Raw genomic sequence first — 19894 nt, 5'->3', positions numbered from 1 at the left:
TGAATAGTTTGAGGAGAATTGGAGTTAATTCTTCTTTAAATGTCTGGTAGAATTCAGCTGTGAATCCATCTGGTCCTGGGCTTTTTTTGTGGAGAGGGCCTTTGTTACTCTTTCAATTTCTTTGTCAGTTATGGGTCTGTTTAGGTTTTCTATGTCTTCGTGGTTCAATTTAGGTATGTGTCCAAGAATCTGTCCATTTCTGATAGATTTCCCTGTTTGTTGGCATAAATATCCTTGTAGTAATTTCTGATGATTCTTTTTATTGCTGTGGTGTCTGTTGTTACGTTTCCTTTTTCATCTCTGATTTTATTGATTTGGGTCTTTTCTTTTTTTAGTTACTTGGGCCAATGGAGTGTCAATTTTGTTTATTTTTTCAAAAAACCACTCCTTGTTTGGCTGATTTTTGTAATTTTTTTTGATTCAATCCTATTGATTTCTTCTCTGATTTTAGTTATTTCTCTTCTCCTACAGATTTGGGTCTGGTTTGCTGCAGTTTTTATAGATCCTTGAGATACATTGAAAGTTCATTTATTTGGTGCCTTTCCAATTTCTTGATATAGGCACCTATTGCTATAAGCTTTCCTCTTAACACTGCTTTTGCTGTATCCCATAAGTTTTGGTATATTGTGCTGTTATCCTCATTTACTTCCAGACAGTTTTTGATTTCTCTTTTGATTTCTTCTATGACCCAATGTTCATTCAGGAGCATGTTTGTTCAATCTCCATGTGTTTGCATATGCTCTAGGGATTCCTGAGTTGCTAATTTCCAACTTCATTCCCCTATGATCTGAGAAACTGCATCATATGATTCTAATTCTTTTGAATTTGCTGAAACGTGTTTTATGGCCTAGTATGTAGTCAATCCTAGAGAAGGTTCCATGTACTGCTGAGAAGAATGTAAAGTCCTTAGATGTAGGGTGAAATGTTCTGTAGATATCTGTTAGATCCATTTGGGCTATAGTGTCATTTAAATCTACTGTATCCTTGTTGATATTTTGTCTGCTTGATCTGTCTATTTCTGAGAGCAGAGTATTGAAGTCCCCCAGTACTATTGTATTGGAGTCTAAGTCTCCCTTTAAGTCCTTTAACATATCTTTAAAATAAACCAATGCCCTGTAGTCAGGTGCATATACATTAATAATCGTTATATCTTCCTGTTGAATTGATCCCTTAATCATTATATAGTGCCCCTCTTTGTCTCTCTTAACAGCTTTTGTGTTAAAGTTTATTTTGTCTGATATTAGGATGTCTACGCCCACTCTTTTTTCATTTCTGTTGGCATGGTATATTTTTTTCCAGCCTTTCACTTTCAGTCTGCATGCATCCTTGTTGGAAAGATGTTTCTTGTAAGCAGCAAATAGATGGGTTTTGTTCCTTAACCCACTCAGCCAATCTGTGTCTTTTAACTGGACAGTTGAGGCCATGAACGTTCAATGTGACTATTGATAAGTAGTACCTTTGCCCTGCCATTTTCCCAAAGATATTTTATAATACATGCTTTGAACTTCTGATGATCTTTTGCTGTGAGGTTTCCTTCCTTTACCTTCTTTCATATTGATGACCATGTTTGTGTGTAACTGTGTGTCATACATCTTTAAGCATCTTTTGCAGGGCTGGATGAGTGGCAACAAATTCTTTCAGTTTCTGTTTGCTATGAAAAGTCTTTATTTCACCTTCATTCACAAATGAGAGCTTTGCAGGATGTAGTATTCTGTGCTGGCAGTTTTTCTCTCTTAGTACCTGGGCTATGTCTTGTCATTCCCTCCTAGCCTGTAGGGCTTCTGATGAGAAGTCTGCTGTGAGTCTAATTGGAGATCCTCTGAGAGTAATCTGACGTTTCTCTCTTGCACATTTTAGAATCTTTTCTTTGTGTTTCACTGTGGTGAGTTTGATTACAACGTGTCGTGGTGAGGATCTCTTTTGGTCATATTTACTAGGAATTCTATGAGCTTCCTGTACTAGGATGTCTCTATCCTTCTCCAAACCTTGGAATTTCTCTGCAAGTATCTCACTAAAAGGCCTTCTAATCCTTTCTCTCTCTCCATGCCTTCAGGAACTCCTAGAACCTGAATGTTGGTTTTTCTTTTTTAGATTTCTAATTTCCTCTTCTTTTCTTTGGTTTGACTGTATACTTTCCTGTTCTCTGTCTTCTAAGTCCAATATTCTCTCTTCTGCTTCACCCATTCTGTTTTTAAGGCTCTCTAATGTGTTTGTCATTTGATCTATTGAGTTCTCCATTTCATTTTGATTTCTCTTCACTATCATACTTTCCTGTTCTACTAGTTTCTGTGTTTCATTTTGATTCCTCCTTAAGATTTCGTTTTCAATGAGAGAGATTTTCTATCCTGTCCAGTAAGGATTTCTGTAGTTCCAGAATTTGTTTTTGAAAACTTCTAATTGTTCTTATCATAAATTTTTTGAAATCCGTATCTTGCATTTCTTCTATCTCATCATCTTTATAGTCTTGGCTTGGGGTGTCTTTTTTTTTTTTTTTTTTTTGACAGGCAGAGTGGACAGTGAGAGAGAGAGAGACAGAGAGAAAGGTCTTCCTATTTGCCGTTAGTTCACCCTCCAATGGCCGCTGCGGCCGGCGCATCTCACTGATCCGAAGCCAGGAGCCAGATGCTTCTCCTGGTCTCCCATTTGGGTGCAGGGCCCAAGCACTTGGGCCATCCTCCACTGCCTTCCCGGGCCATAGCAGAGAGCTGGCCTGGAAGAGGGGCAACCGGGATAGAATCTGGTGCCCCAACTGGGACTAGAACCTGGTGTGCTAGCGCTGCAAGGTGGAGGATTAGCCTGTTAAGCCACGGCGCCGGCCATGGCTTGGGGTGTCTTGTTTATTTGGCGGCATCGTAATGTCTTCCTTGTTCTTGTTTCCTCGGTTTCTGCATTTGTTGCTTGGCATTCTGGAGATATTCTTTGGATTTTTCTTCCCTCGCTGTGGTGTTTTTTTCTTGTTATACTATGACTGTAGTAAGTGGACTGCCTGCTTTTGATGGATCCTTAGTGGCTTGAGATGGGTGTGGCCAGAGAGCTCTGTTTGTTTCTTCAGTGTTAAGGGTGTGCCAAAGGTGACACTCCCAGATAAATCTCTCTCTCTCTCTCTCTTTTTGATTCAGAAGGGAAGTAATTCTGCACAGCTGAGCGGAATTGAACGTAGTCAGCTTCCAATCTCTGGCTCCTGTGTGTGTAACATCCACCTGCTCTTTCCCAAGGACCACACAAAGAATCTGTGCTGCCCTAGTGTGGGCTCAAATTCCCCTGCAGTCTCCCACTGGGTTGCCATGGTTACCAAATTGTAGCGTCTCTGGAGAGTACTAACATGAACTCCGTGAGTTCTCTTACCCACCGTCTCTTTTTTCAGTCTCAGTTCATTAGCTCCACACATTCACTAGGTCCTAACCTCCTGATATTTCAGTCTCCCAGAGTCAGGTTTTTCTGCTTGGCTGAGGGCAGGTGCAGCCCTTAGGTCGCTCAACTTTTAGGTATGTCCAAAATGGCACCTGCTCTTTGTCTTGCTCGCCTTTGAGAGGTGAGTGGAGAAAGAGAGACTCATGTCCGTACCAGTCCTTTTTTTTTTTTCCCTCTCTCCTCTAGTTTGCCTGGTGAACTTTCCCCACGGGGCTTCAAGCCTCATTCCCTCTAGGCTCCTCCTTCCACTTTCCCGCTGGTGTCTCAGGCTACTGTGCTTTGGCTCACCTCACGTTTCAGCGCTGCTGTGTAGATTCTGCAGCTGGTGTCCTGAGCCGTGGGATCCCACACCATCCACGCAAGTCTACCACAAATCACTAGTTCCAGAAGTATTTCCTCTGCTGTTTTTCCCCAATTTTTCCTTGAACCTGCAGTATCTCCACTTTTATTAAACTGCTTCTTTCCGGATTATCAGTGTGCTCCCTTCCTATTCTGCTATCTTGCCGGACCCTCTACCACCTTTATTCTAAATGGCTACGTACCCAGCTGAAAAATCTCATTCTGTAAAAGAGGAGTAAGGTGTTGTGGGGGAAGGTTATTGGGACCCATCAAGCAGCTGGAGCCACAGACGTGGGCTTCTGCCCTGGGATATGGTTTCCCAAGGTCAAATAGAAAATCAAAGTTCAAACATTAATTGTACCTAATGCATACCTAGGACTCCCTAGGTTCTGTGGTTTTCTACACCATCATGAGAATCATTTTTTGGATGTAGAAACAGTTTCGAAATGGTTGAAGGACTTTATTGGTCATAAATTCTTGCCTTACTCCCCTCATTACAATTGTGTACTCCTGCCTCTTCTCTCTTATTTCTCCCCCTTTCTTGACCCTTCTTACTGAGTTCTGTTTTTCTTTGTTCCATTGACTTATCATCTACTTTTCTTAGTTAGCCTCTCCATCATTCATTGTCAGTCCTTTAGGTTTAAAAGGTGAGCTCCGGGCTGGCGCCACAGCTCAATAGGCTAATCCTCCGCTTGCGGCGCCGGCACACCAGGTTCTAGTCCCGGTCGGGGCACTGGATTCTATCCCGATTGCTCCTCTTCCAGGCCAGCTCTCTGCTATGGCCCAGGAGTGCAGTGGAGGATGGCCCAAGTGCTTGGGCCCTGCACCCAAATGGGAGACCAGGAGAAGCACCTGGCTCCTGGCTTCGGATCAGCATGGTGCGCCGGCCGCAGCGCGCTGGCCGTGGCGGCCATTGGAGGGTGAACCAACGGTAAAGGAAGACCTCTCTCTCTCTCTCTCTCACTATCCACTCTGCCTGTCAAAAAAAAAAAAAAAAAAAAGGTGAGCTCCATAAAACCTGTGGTTTGTTTACATATGCATCCCAAGTACCTCCGTTAGTACTTGGCACGTGATGGGATCTTGACTACATAAATTTTAAATGGATGAATAGAGCCAATAGGTGCCAAAGCCTGTCTCTGAATCATGTCTGAAATCCCGCACCTGGTGCTCTGTGCTCTGTGCCACATGCCTGCTCTGTCAGGGCTCCTGCTGATGTTGGAGTATCTGGCATTCCTATATTTGCCTGAGAAACTTGTCAGCACTTAACCTGCTCATCTGCTCTTTGTGTTCATGATAGTCACTCAGCATCACTAGGCAAACTAACCATTTTGCTCACACATCTTCTCATTGCAGTCCCAGGTTAATATTTCCTGGAGAGTCAGGCATGCTACTAGAAAACATTAAGTAAAACTACCGGCATGGATGCAAAACCAGCTCTTCTGTTCAATTTAGTCTCTGCCCTTAGCCTTAGACAGGATTGCTAGCACATGCTGATGTGACAGTTTTTAAAGCAGCTGCAACCAGATTGGGTTCCAGGTCAGAATATCAAAAGGGACTGACTCTGATCTTAGCTCAATCTCAGGACTTCCACCTCCTATCTCCACCCAATTATAATATAATGCAATATGATATAAATATTTATGTTTCTGTTTAGAGGCCTCTTACACCAGTTAATTCAGTTAACTCAGTTAATTTTGTGTCTTTGCCTTTCTTTTATTTAACAAAGATTAATTTCTTGATAGGGTAGGACACATTCCAATTTGTCATGCAGATTCGTGTGATACATACCGAGTTCTTTTCAGATGCTCGGAACTTTAATTCTCATACAACACCTTGATATAGGTAGGTTTTACATGTGGAAACTTAGTCTAAGTGCTTTGTCCAAGATTATGGCAAGGAAGTGGCACATGACAATTAATTGCATGTGGAAAGTAGTTCCACCTTAATTATGCATTCCAAAATTCAAATCTTTACTCTTTCTATTTGTATACCTGAATATCTTGAGGTGTGTGTGTGTGTGTGTGTGTGTTTTACTTACATGTGCCTTTATCATCAAACTCAGCATGGTGCCTTGCTCACCACAAGACCTCAGTAAATATTGAACAAATACAAATATATGAACAGCTTTCCTGTGGGAAATATCCTGCTTTGATTGTGTGAGCATGGATTTGGGACAAGCATCCTAGATCTATGTTCAGGCGGCTTTTATTTATGCTACCACTCAGGCAAAAGTAAGTCAATTAATCTCTCTGTCTCCGTTTCCTGGCATGTAATGTGGGAATGGGCATGAAAGCCCCAGAGGGTGTTGTGAGATTAATTAGTTAAAATGTATACCCTGCTATATAAATGCTAATTGCTGTCAGGAGCGTGGGTTGGATTTTCCAGTGACTTGGCTTTGCACATTTCCATTAGTCCTCTGTGCCACCAAAGCTCAGCCTTCAGAAGCCCTTTGGCTGAGAGAAATGATGAGTTTGTGGGTCCCCCAGGTTGCGGGGCCAAATTAGAAAGGACTTCCACTGTGGAGTAAACTGCATAAAAATGGGGCATTTTAAACAAAAAAAGTAATTCACTGTGCCAGTAATTTGCTAAATTCCCTTTGCTCTTATTAGAGGCAAATCTATTTGCATAGCAGCCCTTCCCTATCTTTCCTGAGGCAGGTGCCTGCAGTGAATCATATAATTAATTTGGTATTACATGACACCCCAGCCTGTTGCCATAGATTTTATTTTTGTTTGTTCATTGGATAATTAAAAAAAAAAAAAAAAAAAAAAAAAAAAAAAAAAAAACTCTGACAGAACACCCTCAGGTGGCTGGCTATTGAAACTTAAAAACTCACAGAACAAATTACAAATGGGCAAATATGCCAGAGAAAAAGCACAGTAATAATACCACATTGAGTAATGTTTATGAATACTGATGCATACATTTTCAGTCCCTATTGTAAAGGAGCATGATTCACATTATAGACATAATCACTTGGCCCATGAAATACTATGTAAAAATATACACAGCTGATATAATTATACTTTTTCCTTTTAAAAATGTATTGCTATTAATTTCATTGAAAACAAAAAGTCCATGGGATTGGCCAAAAATCTTGGCGATTGATCTCTATTTAAACTTTGCTATGTTAGGATCTTTAATAAATGCTGTTTTTAAAAAAGCATCTGATCTTGGATTATCAACCTTTGTTATGAAAGGCAAATTCTTCCTTTATCAGTCACTGTAGGCAGTGCTTCTTTCTGTGAAGAATCTCATGGATTTAATACAATAAAGGTTTATTTTTTGCTCATGTCACAGCCCCTTGAAAGAGAGATGATTTTCTTGAGTAGCTTTGCTCCAACCAATGGCAAGAATCAAGGCTCCTACCATCTTGTAGAAGCACCTTTGCAAAACTTCTGGCCTTCACACTCTCTTTGAAAGAGGAGAGAGAGCACCAAAGATTATTCAGGGAGTTTCAGGTTGCATAGCATTCCTGCCTACATCATTTTACCAGAACAAAATCATCTGGCCCCAGCAAAATTGCCATATGTGATTTTCATATCTGCCAAAGGAAAGCAAACATGATTAATGAGCATCCGGCCAGTCTACCACAGCCTGTCTTTGTGATCACCAAAATCCTCTTCATAATTCCTCCAGGTTTGGCCTACCTGAGTACCTCCTGGTGGTTGAGATGTTTTGCTCACTCTCCTTTCCTAGCCCCTCATTCACAACTAGCATCCATCTGCTTTACACAATCAAATATCTATGTGTCACTCATCATCTGTTTTACTCTTCTTCCTTACCCAAGGCTATATAGATCTCCAGGGGCCAAAGTGGCATTTTCTAAGATTGGTGTCAGAAAGTATTCTTTAATAAAGGCATCATTTACCCCCTTAGGGGTTCCTTTTTTCTCTCCAGTTTACCAATGTTCCGTTTAAGAGTGAATCGTGATATCAGAACTGATCTGTGGCCTGAGCTGGGGTGATCTGATTTGAAACATATTTTGGAGTGGGGTCACACAAAGGAGGCTAGTTTACATTTAATATTCTTGCCTCTACAGTCATCCAATTTTATTCAAAAAGTGCAGGATCTTGAGAAAAAAATGCCTTTGGGAATAGCACAAAGAATATCTCCATGAAATATAGAGGGTAGTGACATCTTATTTTGTCCATACCCCCCAAGAAAAAAAACACTCAACAACAACAACAAATAACATGGTGAAATTACCCGTCTCTCTTGTTTTCTCTGTTAAGCTAATGTATACTTAATATAATTTGAAAGTAAAATGCCTGGTATGTCAATGGATCTCAACACAATTTTTGGGATGAAAAATAAAATCAAGACTTTTTCTAAGAGAAAATAGATGTGATTAGGAAGATTGGATAGTAAGAATGATTTATCTAATTGTATTACACGATGTGTATCTTCTTCATACCCCATCCCTGCCTCCCTTCCATCTTTCCTACTTTTTTTTCTAATAATTACTTTAAGTATTTTTAAAGCAAGTTATGCACCAAGATTTTTTTCAAGGTCCAGATGTTATAAGACTTATAACAAAATAATTGTATTCCTTCTGCCTTAATTTTCCTAACTCCCACTAGATCTCCTCCTCAGGAATAACTACATTTGAATATTTTTTTTTCTCTGACATTTCCCATCTATGTTTCTTTTTAAAAGATTTATTTATTTTATTTAAAAGGAAGAGTTACAGAGAGGCAGAGACAGAGAGGTGGAAGGGGGAAGGGAGAGAGAGAGAGTTCTTCCATGCAATGGTTCACCCCCCAGATGGCTGCAACAGCCGGAGCTGTGCCAATCCAAAGCCAGGAACCAGGAGCTTCTTCTGGGTCTCCCACATGGGTGCAGGGTCCCAGGGACAAAGGCCATCTTCTACTGCTTTCCCATGCCATAGCAGAGAGCTGAATAGGAAGTGGAACAGCCGGGACTCGAACCGGCGCCCATTTGGGATGCTGGCACTGCAGGCCAGGGCTTTAACCTGCTGTGCCACACCACCAGCCCCCACATAGTTACTTTAATTTGTATCCTTTGCTAACTATTTTCAACTACTTTTCCCACATAATTCTCCACACTGCTAATGTCATCGGATAATATAAACATTACAATTATTTTCACTTACTTGTTTTTATTTATTTGATAGATCAAAAGAGAGAGAAATACAGAGATAGAAAGAGAGAGAGAAAGCAAGAGAGAGCACTCAGGTCAAAACCAGGAACCCAAAATACCATCCAAGTCATCCATTTGGATGACAGATATCCAAGTACTTGAGCCATCATGCCTCCTAAGGTGTACATTATAATTTTGATACAAAGTGAAATTATCCATAGGTGACTACAGTAAGACTATAGCTTATTGGCCAAAGTAAGTCACTTGGCCTCTCCTTGCTTAAGAGTTGCAGAAAACTATAATCTTACAATAGAATTAAGAAGAAAGCCCAGAAATATTGGGTGGACAGTGTTAAGGGCTCCTTATTTTGGTGTTACTAGTTCATGGGTCTTTTTAACATTCTGAATGTTGGTTTCTCTCCAGTTTTGTTTTGTTCTCCAGATTGGTTTGTTCTCCAGTTTTCCCTGCTGGTCTACAATTTGTCTTTTAAATTCCACTAAGCTGTTACCATTTGTCTGTTTTGATGTTGCTATTGTTTTAGGTTTTTTCTCCTGCTCTTGCTTTTACTTGGGAATATACCATGAAAAATAATTTTTATTTTAGTGAGCTTCAGAAAGAAGGCAATCTGTTGTTTATCTTAAAACTGTGATTGTAATATATAATCTTACATATATAATGTAATCAGTGAGCTAACTTTGCAGCTTTGCATGACAGTGAAAATATATTTAAATAATGAGATATTTTATAAAAGTATTGTAGATATTCCAGTGCACATTGATAAATATAATGTTTTGATCTTTCCAATTATTTTTATGTTGAATTTTAAAAGTTGTTTCTAAAGGAAAGCTTAGCACCAAATAGTCATTTGTGAAGTTTTGGGGAAAAACAGCTTAACTTTCCAGAGATTTATTCATTACTCGAGTGAGAAATCAGAAAGCCTCAAACTCTTTGCTTTTGTCAAAGTTAAAATAACTACTACTTTATTTATTCTACCAGTTTTCTGATTCTGCAAGAATGTTGCCTCAATAAACAGCCAAAGTGTCAGTGAAAAAACTTCCTTTTATTTGTTATGCATGTGTTTTTGCCCATCAGTAGAAAGGTTTGCTCTCCAGTCCATAGTCCATTCATAAAGACTGGGCTTCCTTTTGCATTGTTGATCAGGTTTGGAAATGTTGGACAGTTGTGCTTTTGGATATTAGCCAGCTGCTGCCCATGACACCTCAGCTCTAATCTACGTGGTCTATTATTTACTGCTGCTTTCCTGGGCTTGTTCTTATCATGGTAACAGGGCTCAACAAGAAAAGACAATAGCTTTGAAAACCGAGGCTACTTCTGCGGCATTTTACTGTCCGATGTAACTCACAAGGGTAGCCCAGATTCTAGGGGTGGCAAAACAGGCTTTCCTTAATGGAAAGACTCACGGTTTCACATTTGCAGGAGGTGAAGATGTATAGAGGATCAGAACTAGAGCTGATTTTGCAGATCCTTGTACAGAGTTGTTAAGTGATAATTAAAAGCAATTTTTACTGTTGAAAATGTAAACTGGCTTGGGGGCCCGTATTGTGGAGGCAAGTTAAGTCTATTTGTCATGCCAGCGTCCCATATTAGAGTGCAGGTTCAAGTGCCTGCTGCTTCTCTTGTGTTCCAGCTCCCTGCTAATGCAACTGGGAAGGTAGCAGAAGATAGCCCAACACTTCGGTCCTTACCATGCATGTGGGAGACACAGGTGGAGTTCCTGACTCCTGCCATTGGCCTGGACAAGTTCTGGCCAGTGCAGCATTTGGAGAGTGAACTGGCAGATGGAAGATGTCTCTCTCTCATTTTCTTCCCTCTCTCTCTCATTCTCTCTCTCTCTCTCTCTCTCTCTCTATCCCTCCCTCTCTTTCCCCTCCATCTCAACCCCTACCTCTCAGTCTGCCTGTCAAATAAATAAATAAATAAATATTTTAAAAGATGTAAACTGGGCATATAGCTCGAAAAGTGTTTAAACAGTTGAGTGACTTGCTAGCACTAAATTCCATTTATTTCTAGTTAGGAACAAATTTCTTAAGTGCATAGATGTAAGCCAACAATTTTGAGCTAAAGCCAGATACCTCTCATTCCAAATTAGCCCATTATTAAGGCTTGAATTCCAATAAAATTCCATATTTCTGCTTTAATAACTACTAATAAAATATGTTATTTAATTTGTGAATGCTGTTATCATAGCAAAAATAATGGCAGAATAAAACAATTTTTTTAATGCTTAGAACTTTATAAATTTAACTGAAGAATCAAATGATGAAAAAAAAAAAGCTATCAGGAGAGTTTATTTAGCCTAGAGTTTAAAATACCTGTGATACATATTGAAGTTCCTAGGTTTTGTTCCCAGCTCTGGTTTCTCCAGCTTCCTGCCGATGTAGTCTCTGGAAGGCAATAATGATGGCTCAAATACTTGAGCTCCTGCCCTGACCTGTGACACTTAAAATTAGTTCCTAGCTCCTAACTCTGACCACTGAACCAAACCCCAGCCACTGCAGGTATTAGGGGAGTGAATGAATCAGAAGGATGAACTTGAAATAACTTCCTTTTTTCCCTTTCTTTGCTTTCTTCTCTCTCTCTCCCTCCCTCCCTCCCTCTTTTCCTCCCTCCCTCCTTCCCTCTCTCTTTCTTCCTTCCTTCCTTCCTTCCTTCCTTCCTTCCTTCCTTCTTTCCTTCCTTCCTTCTTTCCTTCCTTCCTTCCAAATAAATAAATAAATAAATACATAAAATATATTTAATTAAAGTAAAATTATGTGTAGATATACATACACCCATACATATGCATGTGTGTACATTTATGTTAGGGATGATAGGAAAAAAAAATACCTGTTTTAAGATGATTGTTTGGAGCCTCACAGGACTCCATCAGCACTGCACTCTGTTTTGCATTCATGTGGTAACTTTTAGAGCCCTCCATTCAGATACCACTCTTAAGGAAAGGAAAGATATAACTATCATGTTTTTCTCCTGAATACACAAGTGATTACATTATAAAAAGAAATTGTGGAGTGGATGTTTGGCACCATGATTTAGATGACTCTTTGAACACCCACATCTCATATCATAGTGCCTAGGTTCCAGTTCTGGCTCTGCTTCTGATGACAACTTTGCAGCAATGCAACCCTGGGAGGCAGCAAATGATGACTTAAGTACTTGGGTCCCTGAAACCCATGTGGGAGTCTCTATTCAGCCTGGCCCAGCCCCTTACCATTGCAGGCATTTGGTGGAATGAACTAGTGAATGGGAGACTTTGCTCTGTCTCTCTGCCTTTCAAATACAAATAAATAAATGTAAAAAACATTACAAATTATATTTGACTCTCAGTCCTTGAAATTCTAGCACCTTTGAACCCCAGTGGGTGTCACCAAGGACTCTTAAGTTCTTGAAATATACAGTTCTATTCTCCAGTAGACATACATGAGTGGGCAAAATTAGGGTGTTCTATTGATGTTCAAACATTGAGTTTAAAGATATACTACAAAATTATAAACATTAAATAGCTCATAAATGTATTTTTATGTTTGGTATACTTATATACATTTAACAAAAATTCACCAAAATTTATTCTATTCATTTCACCTGCCTCTTTATTTTTTTAATGTGACAACTAAGATATCTAAAGTTGTGTGTGTTTCTGGCATTATATTTCTATTTGACACTGAAGATCTATAACAAAATTACAGAGACCGAGGGAGAACTGGAATCCTCTTAACCCATTCATGTGAAGTTATCTTTTCAGTTGCAATTTCCTTCTTAGAACCTCCTCCATCCCCATGATGTGAAAAACATGGAGCATCTTTTTTAGATGATATCTTCCCTCATACCTTATAGGGTTCAACAGAATCAAGCCCTCAGATCAAATTGATGCCCAAGGGATACTTAATGGATACTGAAGGAATAGTGGGAAGTAATTTCTTCACACCACAGGTGCCTTGCTACATGAACAGTAAAGGGGATCTTATTGAAGATGGACAGAAAAGGCAGTTGCTGGAAAAGACGGGGCTTTGGAGGAGAAGATGTGTTCTCTGGAGACCCTTCCTATGAAGTTACTCATCTGCCATCTCTTTCTTTCTGATTGTTCCAGAACGCTGTGATGACTGGGGACTAGATACCATGAGGCAAATCCAAGTTTTTGAAGATGAGCCAGCTCGCATCAAGTGCCCACTTTTTGAACACTTCTTGAAGTTTAACTACAGCACAGCGCATTCGGCTGGCCTTACTTTGATCTGGTATTGGACTAGGCAGGACCGTGAACTTGAGGAGCCAATTAACTTCCGCCTTCCGGAGAACCGCATTAGTAAGGAGAAAGATGTGCTCTGGTTCCGGCCCATCCTCCTCAATGACACAGGCAACTATACCTGCATGTTAAGGTAGCCTACCTCTCAGTGGTGACTCTATATTTCCCCTTTAGTTCCTGGACTTTGATCCAGTTGATGTTTGTGCTATAAAGCAGAGGAGGGAAAGGAAGCATTTAGACAGAATTACACTTCACATTAGCTTAGCTGAGGTGGGAGGAAGGAAGGAGGTATAAAGAGACAATGGTTTTACCTCTGAGAATATTCTCTGTGGGTGGTTTCTTTTCTGAAGCTGACACATGTCAACATTGTCCAAAGGTAAAGCCTTGTTTACTCTCTTCCCATGTCATTGGAACTTGCCTACATGACATTGGAAGCTGCTGCACTTAGAAGCATACATTTTCCTAGACAAGAACAGCGCAAGGAGTAGAGTCCATTCATATGTTATTCTTGGCATTTTTTGAAGTAAATGGCACAATAGAGACTCAGGGTGCCTTTAAAAAAGAAAGAGTATTTGGGAGGTGTCAAATGTATTTAGGGCAGTGCTTTTGAAGCTTTTCTACCAAAATTCCTCTCAAAAGCAAGTGAACACCACATCCCTTGGAATATGAGTAGATAACAGCCTACCATTATTGCAAACTTTCTTTCAAATCCACTTTTTTTTTCTTTAAAGCCCATGTGAATTTTTATGTGTTACCGCACAATATGACTATTTTTCTTTTACTACAGATTAATGTTGTTTTTGAACTGAGAAGAAAAAAATCTTAAAATAAACAGAGGTATCACCAAAAAAATAACCATTTTAAGCCTTGGTTCTTAGATTACTTTTCACCTATCGGATATTTTTAACTACCAGGCTTTAATTCCTTAATTCCTAGATATGTGTGTGTGTGTGTGTGTGTTTATTTACTTTTAACCTAATTTTGAGCTATTTAATAGATGTATTTGTTGGCTAGGGCTACAAATACAAAATACCATAGACTGGGTGATATAAACAGAAATTTATTATCTCATAGTTCTGGAGGCTGGAAGTTCAAGGTCTAAGTGTAGATAGGGTTGTTTTCATTCTTAGTACCTCAGTCTTCAGCTTGTATATGGCCAACTTGTCTTCATGTCTTCATATGACTTTCTTCCAAGTGTGTCTGTGTCCTAATTGCTTTTTTTAAGGGCACATGTTACATTGGTTTATTGCCTATCCTTATGACCTCATTTTAACTTAAGTACATTTTTAAATGTACCATTTATAAACACAATTGCACTCTGAGTGAAGGAGGAATATGAGTTTGGGAAGGACACAATTGAGTTCATTAAATAATACCACTTATTTTTCCTTTCATGGATGTTAGTGGTTCTCTTTTGGAGAACTATGACTGTGTTTTGATAAGTTACATTAAGATCATGTGGAAAAGTCCTCTTCTCTATCACAGGAAATTCTGTGTATCCCTGTGCCTGTGGGGAACCCTGTAATCACTTATGGCCCCCTGAGACTTTGAACTGGCACTTTAATTTTATGGAAGAAGGCTCTATTCTGATATGTGTGAGTGTCAATGGAGCCTGGGACAGTTAGCTGCCCCTTATTTATATCCTAATACAATTTGGTAGAACTTCAAACAAATGATATTAGAGAGAGCACTGGATGAGAAGGAATAATAACTAGGCCAACTCTGCTATTACTTAGAAATCTTATGTAAGTTATGCCCAAATCTTTGGTATCTATATGTGCACAGTGACAACTGGCCTATATTCTCTTTAAGCTCCTTGCCATCTCAAACTATTGTTAAACTTAGCATTTCCCAAGTGAATATTAGCATATACCTGGGAAGGAATCCTGAGTGGTTTTCTATTGGACTTTGGTTTCTGTTGTGCATTCTAAAGTGCTTATGATTCTATCTACCCAAAATTTGCCAAGAACTCTTCCTCAAACTTTTTTTTTTTTTAGGATTTATTAATTTATTTGAAAGGCAGAGATACAGAGAGGGAGAGGGAGAGAGAGAGAGAGGGAAAGAGAGAGAGAGAGAGAGATCCATCTGCTAGTTTGCTCCCCAAATAGCTTCACTTGGGCCATTTTCTACTGTCTTCCTGGGCACATTAGCAGGGGGTTGGATTGGAAGTGGAGTAGCCAGGATTCAAGTTGGAGCCCATATGGAATTCTAGCACTGCAGGCAGCAGCTTAACTTGCCATGCCACAGCACCCACTCTGTCCCAAAACTTTTAAATTGTCTTTTACATTACAAGAATTGGACTGCATGGCTAAGGCCTGTAGGTGCCTTTGAATTTTTTTAAATATCTACTTCCAGATTTTCACTTATTCAGTTTACATGTCTGTCATATTCCATGTATTCAAAGCAAACCTAGGATTGAAATTATGTGGTAGGAGCATGACAAAGCTTCATTGTCCTGATTCTTAAATTGAGAATGGCTTAAATGGAACCATGTGGACTCATAAGCCTGGATATTTTTATGGCCTTACAGTTGGATTCATCTTCCAGGATTAAGTTGCTTATATGATTGCTCCAATACTAGTCAAATTGGGGAGACCAACTATTGCTCCTCACTTTCATTAAAATCAGAAACTGTGTTTTTAGATTAACTGAAATTTACTACCTGTAACATACACAAAGAGAATCATTTTTCCATGCAGTAGATACTTTGCTATTTGTGAACAGATTATGCTATTCAATTCTTGCCACCTTCCAGCTATTGTCAGAATAAGTGCCCCTCTTACCGTGTTTGGGAATCCTTCTCCCCTTTCTATCATATTTAGTCTTAATTCATTAGTCATTTACTATCTACTTTGTATTTGATGCAATAGATAAAAATCACAAGAAGAAATGGAAAGTGAAACGCTTAGTATCCCTTTAGTCTAGAAAATCAATTATTTTCATTATCCTTTGTTGTTTTCCTATAGACAATAGTTTTTTCTCTCTTTCATTTAAATGCTTTTTTAGCACCTTTTGAATGTTTAGACTTCTACTGGATGTAATTAATGTAGTAAAAATCAGAAGTGATTATAAAGAACTGAAATTTTATACAGAATATAGATGGATGTTCTAATATAACCACGTAATTATGAACTATGCTAACCTTAGTCAAGGAAACATCCAAGGTGCTCAATGAATGGGAAACTTAATTTAGATATAGAGTAAATAGAGGACAACAGAGAAAAAGAACCCTCCAGTCAGACATAACAGCCCATGCAAACATTATAACACCAAACAATTGTGAGGTTATCCAAAGTTTTATGTATTATTTATTTGTTTTTCTTTGCTCCTCATGTGTGATTGTTTTCATAGGTGCTTACAACAATTTTGTGCCATAGTTTTTTTTTTTTGTATTGTTCCTTTTATTAGATTTTTCTGTGTATTCTAATATTTTCCTTACTGAGATGGAACTGGGTAGGTATTTTTGGTTAAGTACCTCTTTGTTCCCTTCCTTCCATTCTTCTGTCACTTGAAAAAAAAATTTCCAGACACAGAATTACAAGAGTAAAAGCTAAGATTTTTTTTATGATTCTGGAAAAATACTTATTTTTCAAAGATTATTTATACCATTAACAGCTGTGCTTAAAAAGGTCATTATCAGCACTAATATTAAGAATGTTTAAAGTTATATATATTATTTATACATAATACACACATTTAGGATTATATCTACACTTGATCTTAGCCAAAAGGCCAAGAACCGATAGGATCGTATCTAAAAGTATAAGTATTTTAGTGCATTAATAATAGATAATTGCATCTGTTTTTGTTTTTCTTTCTGTGATCTGAATTGGCATAGGGAATACTTTCATAAGTCATTTAGTTCTTACATAAACTTATATATATAAATGAAGTCTCAAAACATAGCATAGCTTCACTTAGTTCGATTTAATCTGGTTGCTATATTAAATCAAATGCAAATAAGACTACACATTCATGGCATATTTCTCTTTTCAGGAATACCACATATTGCAGCAAAGTTGCATTTCCCCTGGAAGTTGTTCAAAAAGACAGCTGTTTCAATTCCCCCATGAAACTCCCAGTGCATAGATTGTATATAGAATATGGTATTCAGAAGATCACTTGTCCAAATGTAGATGGATTTTTTCCTTCCAGTGTCAAACCCATCATCACTTGGTATATGGTAAGCATATTCAAGGACATTTTATCCTTTCTACAATGGTGATGCTTGTTTTTTGGGTTAAATGTAGACTCTGAGACATTTCTTCTACTCAGATTTTGTGATTTCCTTCTCAACAACTTTATAAAAACCTTTGACCATTCCTGCTTTTCTACCAATTTCAAGGAAGTTGTATGGGGTGCCTTGCCCAATCCCACTATTTTTGAAATTACATTCTCTAGCACAGTAGAACTACCATATTTCTCAACTTCCTGTGAAGAACATTTGAGAAATGATGCTTGCTTTTCCTCACTATTTAGTTAAGTAAGGAGATAATTCATGTGCTGGATTTCAACTTCTTGATTAATCTGTAAGATATTTTAGTATTTATGTTATTTTCTTATCTGCCTTCATTTTTGAGTACTGTACATCTATTGTCTTTTTTGCATCAGAGGGATTTGCAAAGTGTTTAATTAAAAAGTGTTGGAAGGTGACACTGTGACAGCAGCATGGATTTTGAATCTCTTCAAATATCCACATACACCAAAGCCAAAAATTCAAGGACAGAGTTTACAACAAAACTCAGTGACAAGTTCATCATAGAACACTTTCAATAAAGTGAGACAAACCACCAGCAACCCTAAGACTTGTATGGAATCAATGTTTGTAGAAGAGGAACAGATAGAAGCAGTGTTGTTTATGACAGTCTTCAGAACAAGAAGACAGCCAAAGAGCCAGCAGGCATTCACTGGAACGTGTTGAGAATGGCAGATGAAATTGGGAGGGGTTTATTGTCTAATAGAGGGCAAGTATAGGAGAATGACTATAAGAAGTTCTGAAGGGTTTGGAGAGGTTCTAGTGCCTTACAATTATGAAATATGACTAGTCAGACTGAAAAGAAACTATTGAGACTGGAATAAAAAATAAACTGGATCGGGATAATATAAGTAAAATAAAGAGAAGGACTGGCTAGAAATAGTGAAGCAAAGCAGAGTCAGAACATTTCGGACAGAGTCACCATGGTTTTGAAGAGTAATTTCTATGAAACTAGAAATTCTTGCCATATTCTGAAGTTTAAATGAAGCTAACTTCATATATAAATTAGCATCAAGAAGAATGAAGGCAAAAATTCAAATTTTCAAGAAAAAAAGAGTAAACACCAGAATAACATCTCTAACAAAAAATAAAGCATGTCAAAATGACATAATTCACTATTTCAAAAATGAGCTAAAAGGAATTATGAAAATTATTTATAATATGAAATAACATAAATAACAATTAGAGAAGTATAGAAATTCTATAATTCACTGAAAACTTGGAAAGAAATAAATTAATTTCAGAAATGAGACTAAATAAAAATGAACATAATAGCAAAGAGAAAATTACCTCTGATAATAATGACTGAAGATTAATAGAAGATGACAAAGAAAACTTTTTAAGTCAAAAGAAATGATGAGTAAAATAAGAAGGCTTGATAGCCATAACAGTATCAGATAAAGTAAACAGTGAATTTTACCCTTAATAAAAGATATTTAATACTGTTAAAAAGATTACTTCATCAGTATGACATAAACATAATAAAAGCATATGTACTTAACAATGCTTCAAAATATATGAGACAAAAGTTGACTAAACTCATGGGAGAAGCAGACAATTCCACATAGTTGACAATTGTAAGTTATGTCTATATGGAAGTTTTTTAATATAATTTTTAACTATTTATAATATATGTTTGAAAGGCAAAGTTATATAGAGAGAGGAGACAAGACAGAGAGAAAGATATTCCAAACAATCCAGCTGCTAATGCACAAATCTGGAATTTCAAACAAGTTTGATGTAGTTCCAAATCCTGTATTCTTTAGAACTGCTATGGAGAAGGTGATGCAATGCTTACTTTTAGAGCTTGGGGCACTTTGAAGGGCAGAATGATCTTTTGATACATATTGGGTTGTGGGATGGACCATGAGACTTGGAAAAGCAGAAGGATCTCAAACAAACTGAGTTTGGGGGAATAGAAACACAAACATGTATATTACAGAATTGCAGAGAAAATGGGACAGGATTGGATTTCTCTCCTCTGCCTGTCTTCTCTTCCTCTTTTTCTTCACTCTTGCATGGCAGGACTTCCTTAACTCAGGACTCAGAATTGACAGTTCTATAATTCAAAAATACTGTGATTTAAATTGGTGTCCAATAAATGTTTGTTGAATAAGCTAGATTTTGTAACTAGCCTGGAGAACAAGCCATGGTTTGTAAGAGATTTGCTGAATTTCAAGTTGCTTATAAAAGAATGTCTGGAACACAATATGGGTATAAATTGGATACTGCCTATTCACATAGGGATCTAAAAATATATACCAGTAGATACACATGTGTGATCCTGTTATTTATTCCTATTATTATTATATTTATTTAGACATTTGGATTTTAAAATATGGCAAGTCATCTTCACATTAAAATTACTACATTAAGTCTCCATTGTTAAATTTGGGTATTTGAATTTTTTACTTTTAGAGACACAAAAGCAAAGGCAATTTTTCCTTCCTGTAAGCATCAGATGAAGTTCTGTTTGGTGTTTTGGATATTACATTTATGGCAGCTGTTGAAATATGCACAACTTCTAT

General features: G+C 37.9%; 1 protein-coding gene across 2 annotated transcripts in view; it reads left to right on the top strand.

Moving 5' to 3' along the window:
• IL1RAP (interleukin 1 receptor accessory protein) overlaps positions 1–19894 on the top strand; it is a 159770-nt gene that overhangs the window by 88818 nt on the left and 51058 nt on the right. For both annotated transcript variants that reach the window (XM_062210153.1, XM_062210161.1), the window contains exons 3-4: positions 12959–13244; positions 17108–17294. In XM_062210153.1, coding sequence (XP_062066137.1) covers positions 12959–13244; positions 17108–17294 — 473 coding nt within the window. The remainder of the gene's footprint in view (positions 1–12958; positions 13245–17107; positions 17295–19894) is intronic.

Source organism: Lepus europaeus, chromosome 2 (assembly GCF_033115175.1).
Source record: "Lepus europaeus isolate LE1 chromosome 2, mLepTim1.pri, whole genome shotgun sequence".
In the NCBI taxonomy this organism is placed as follows: domain Eukaryota; kingdom Metazoa; phylum Chordata; class Mammalia; order Lagomorpha; family Leporidae; genus Lepus; species Lepus europaeus.
The sequence above is the reverse complement of the archived record's forward strand: the minus strand, read 5'-3'. Positions and strand labels throughout refer to the sequence as shown.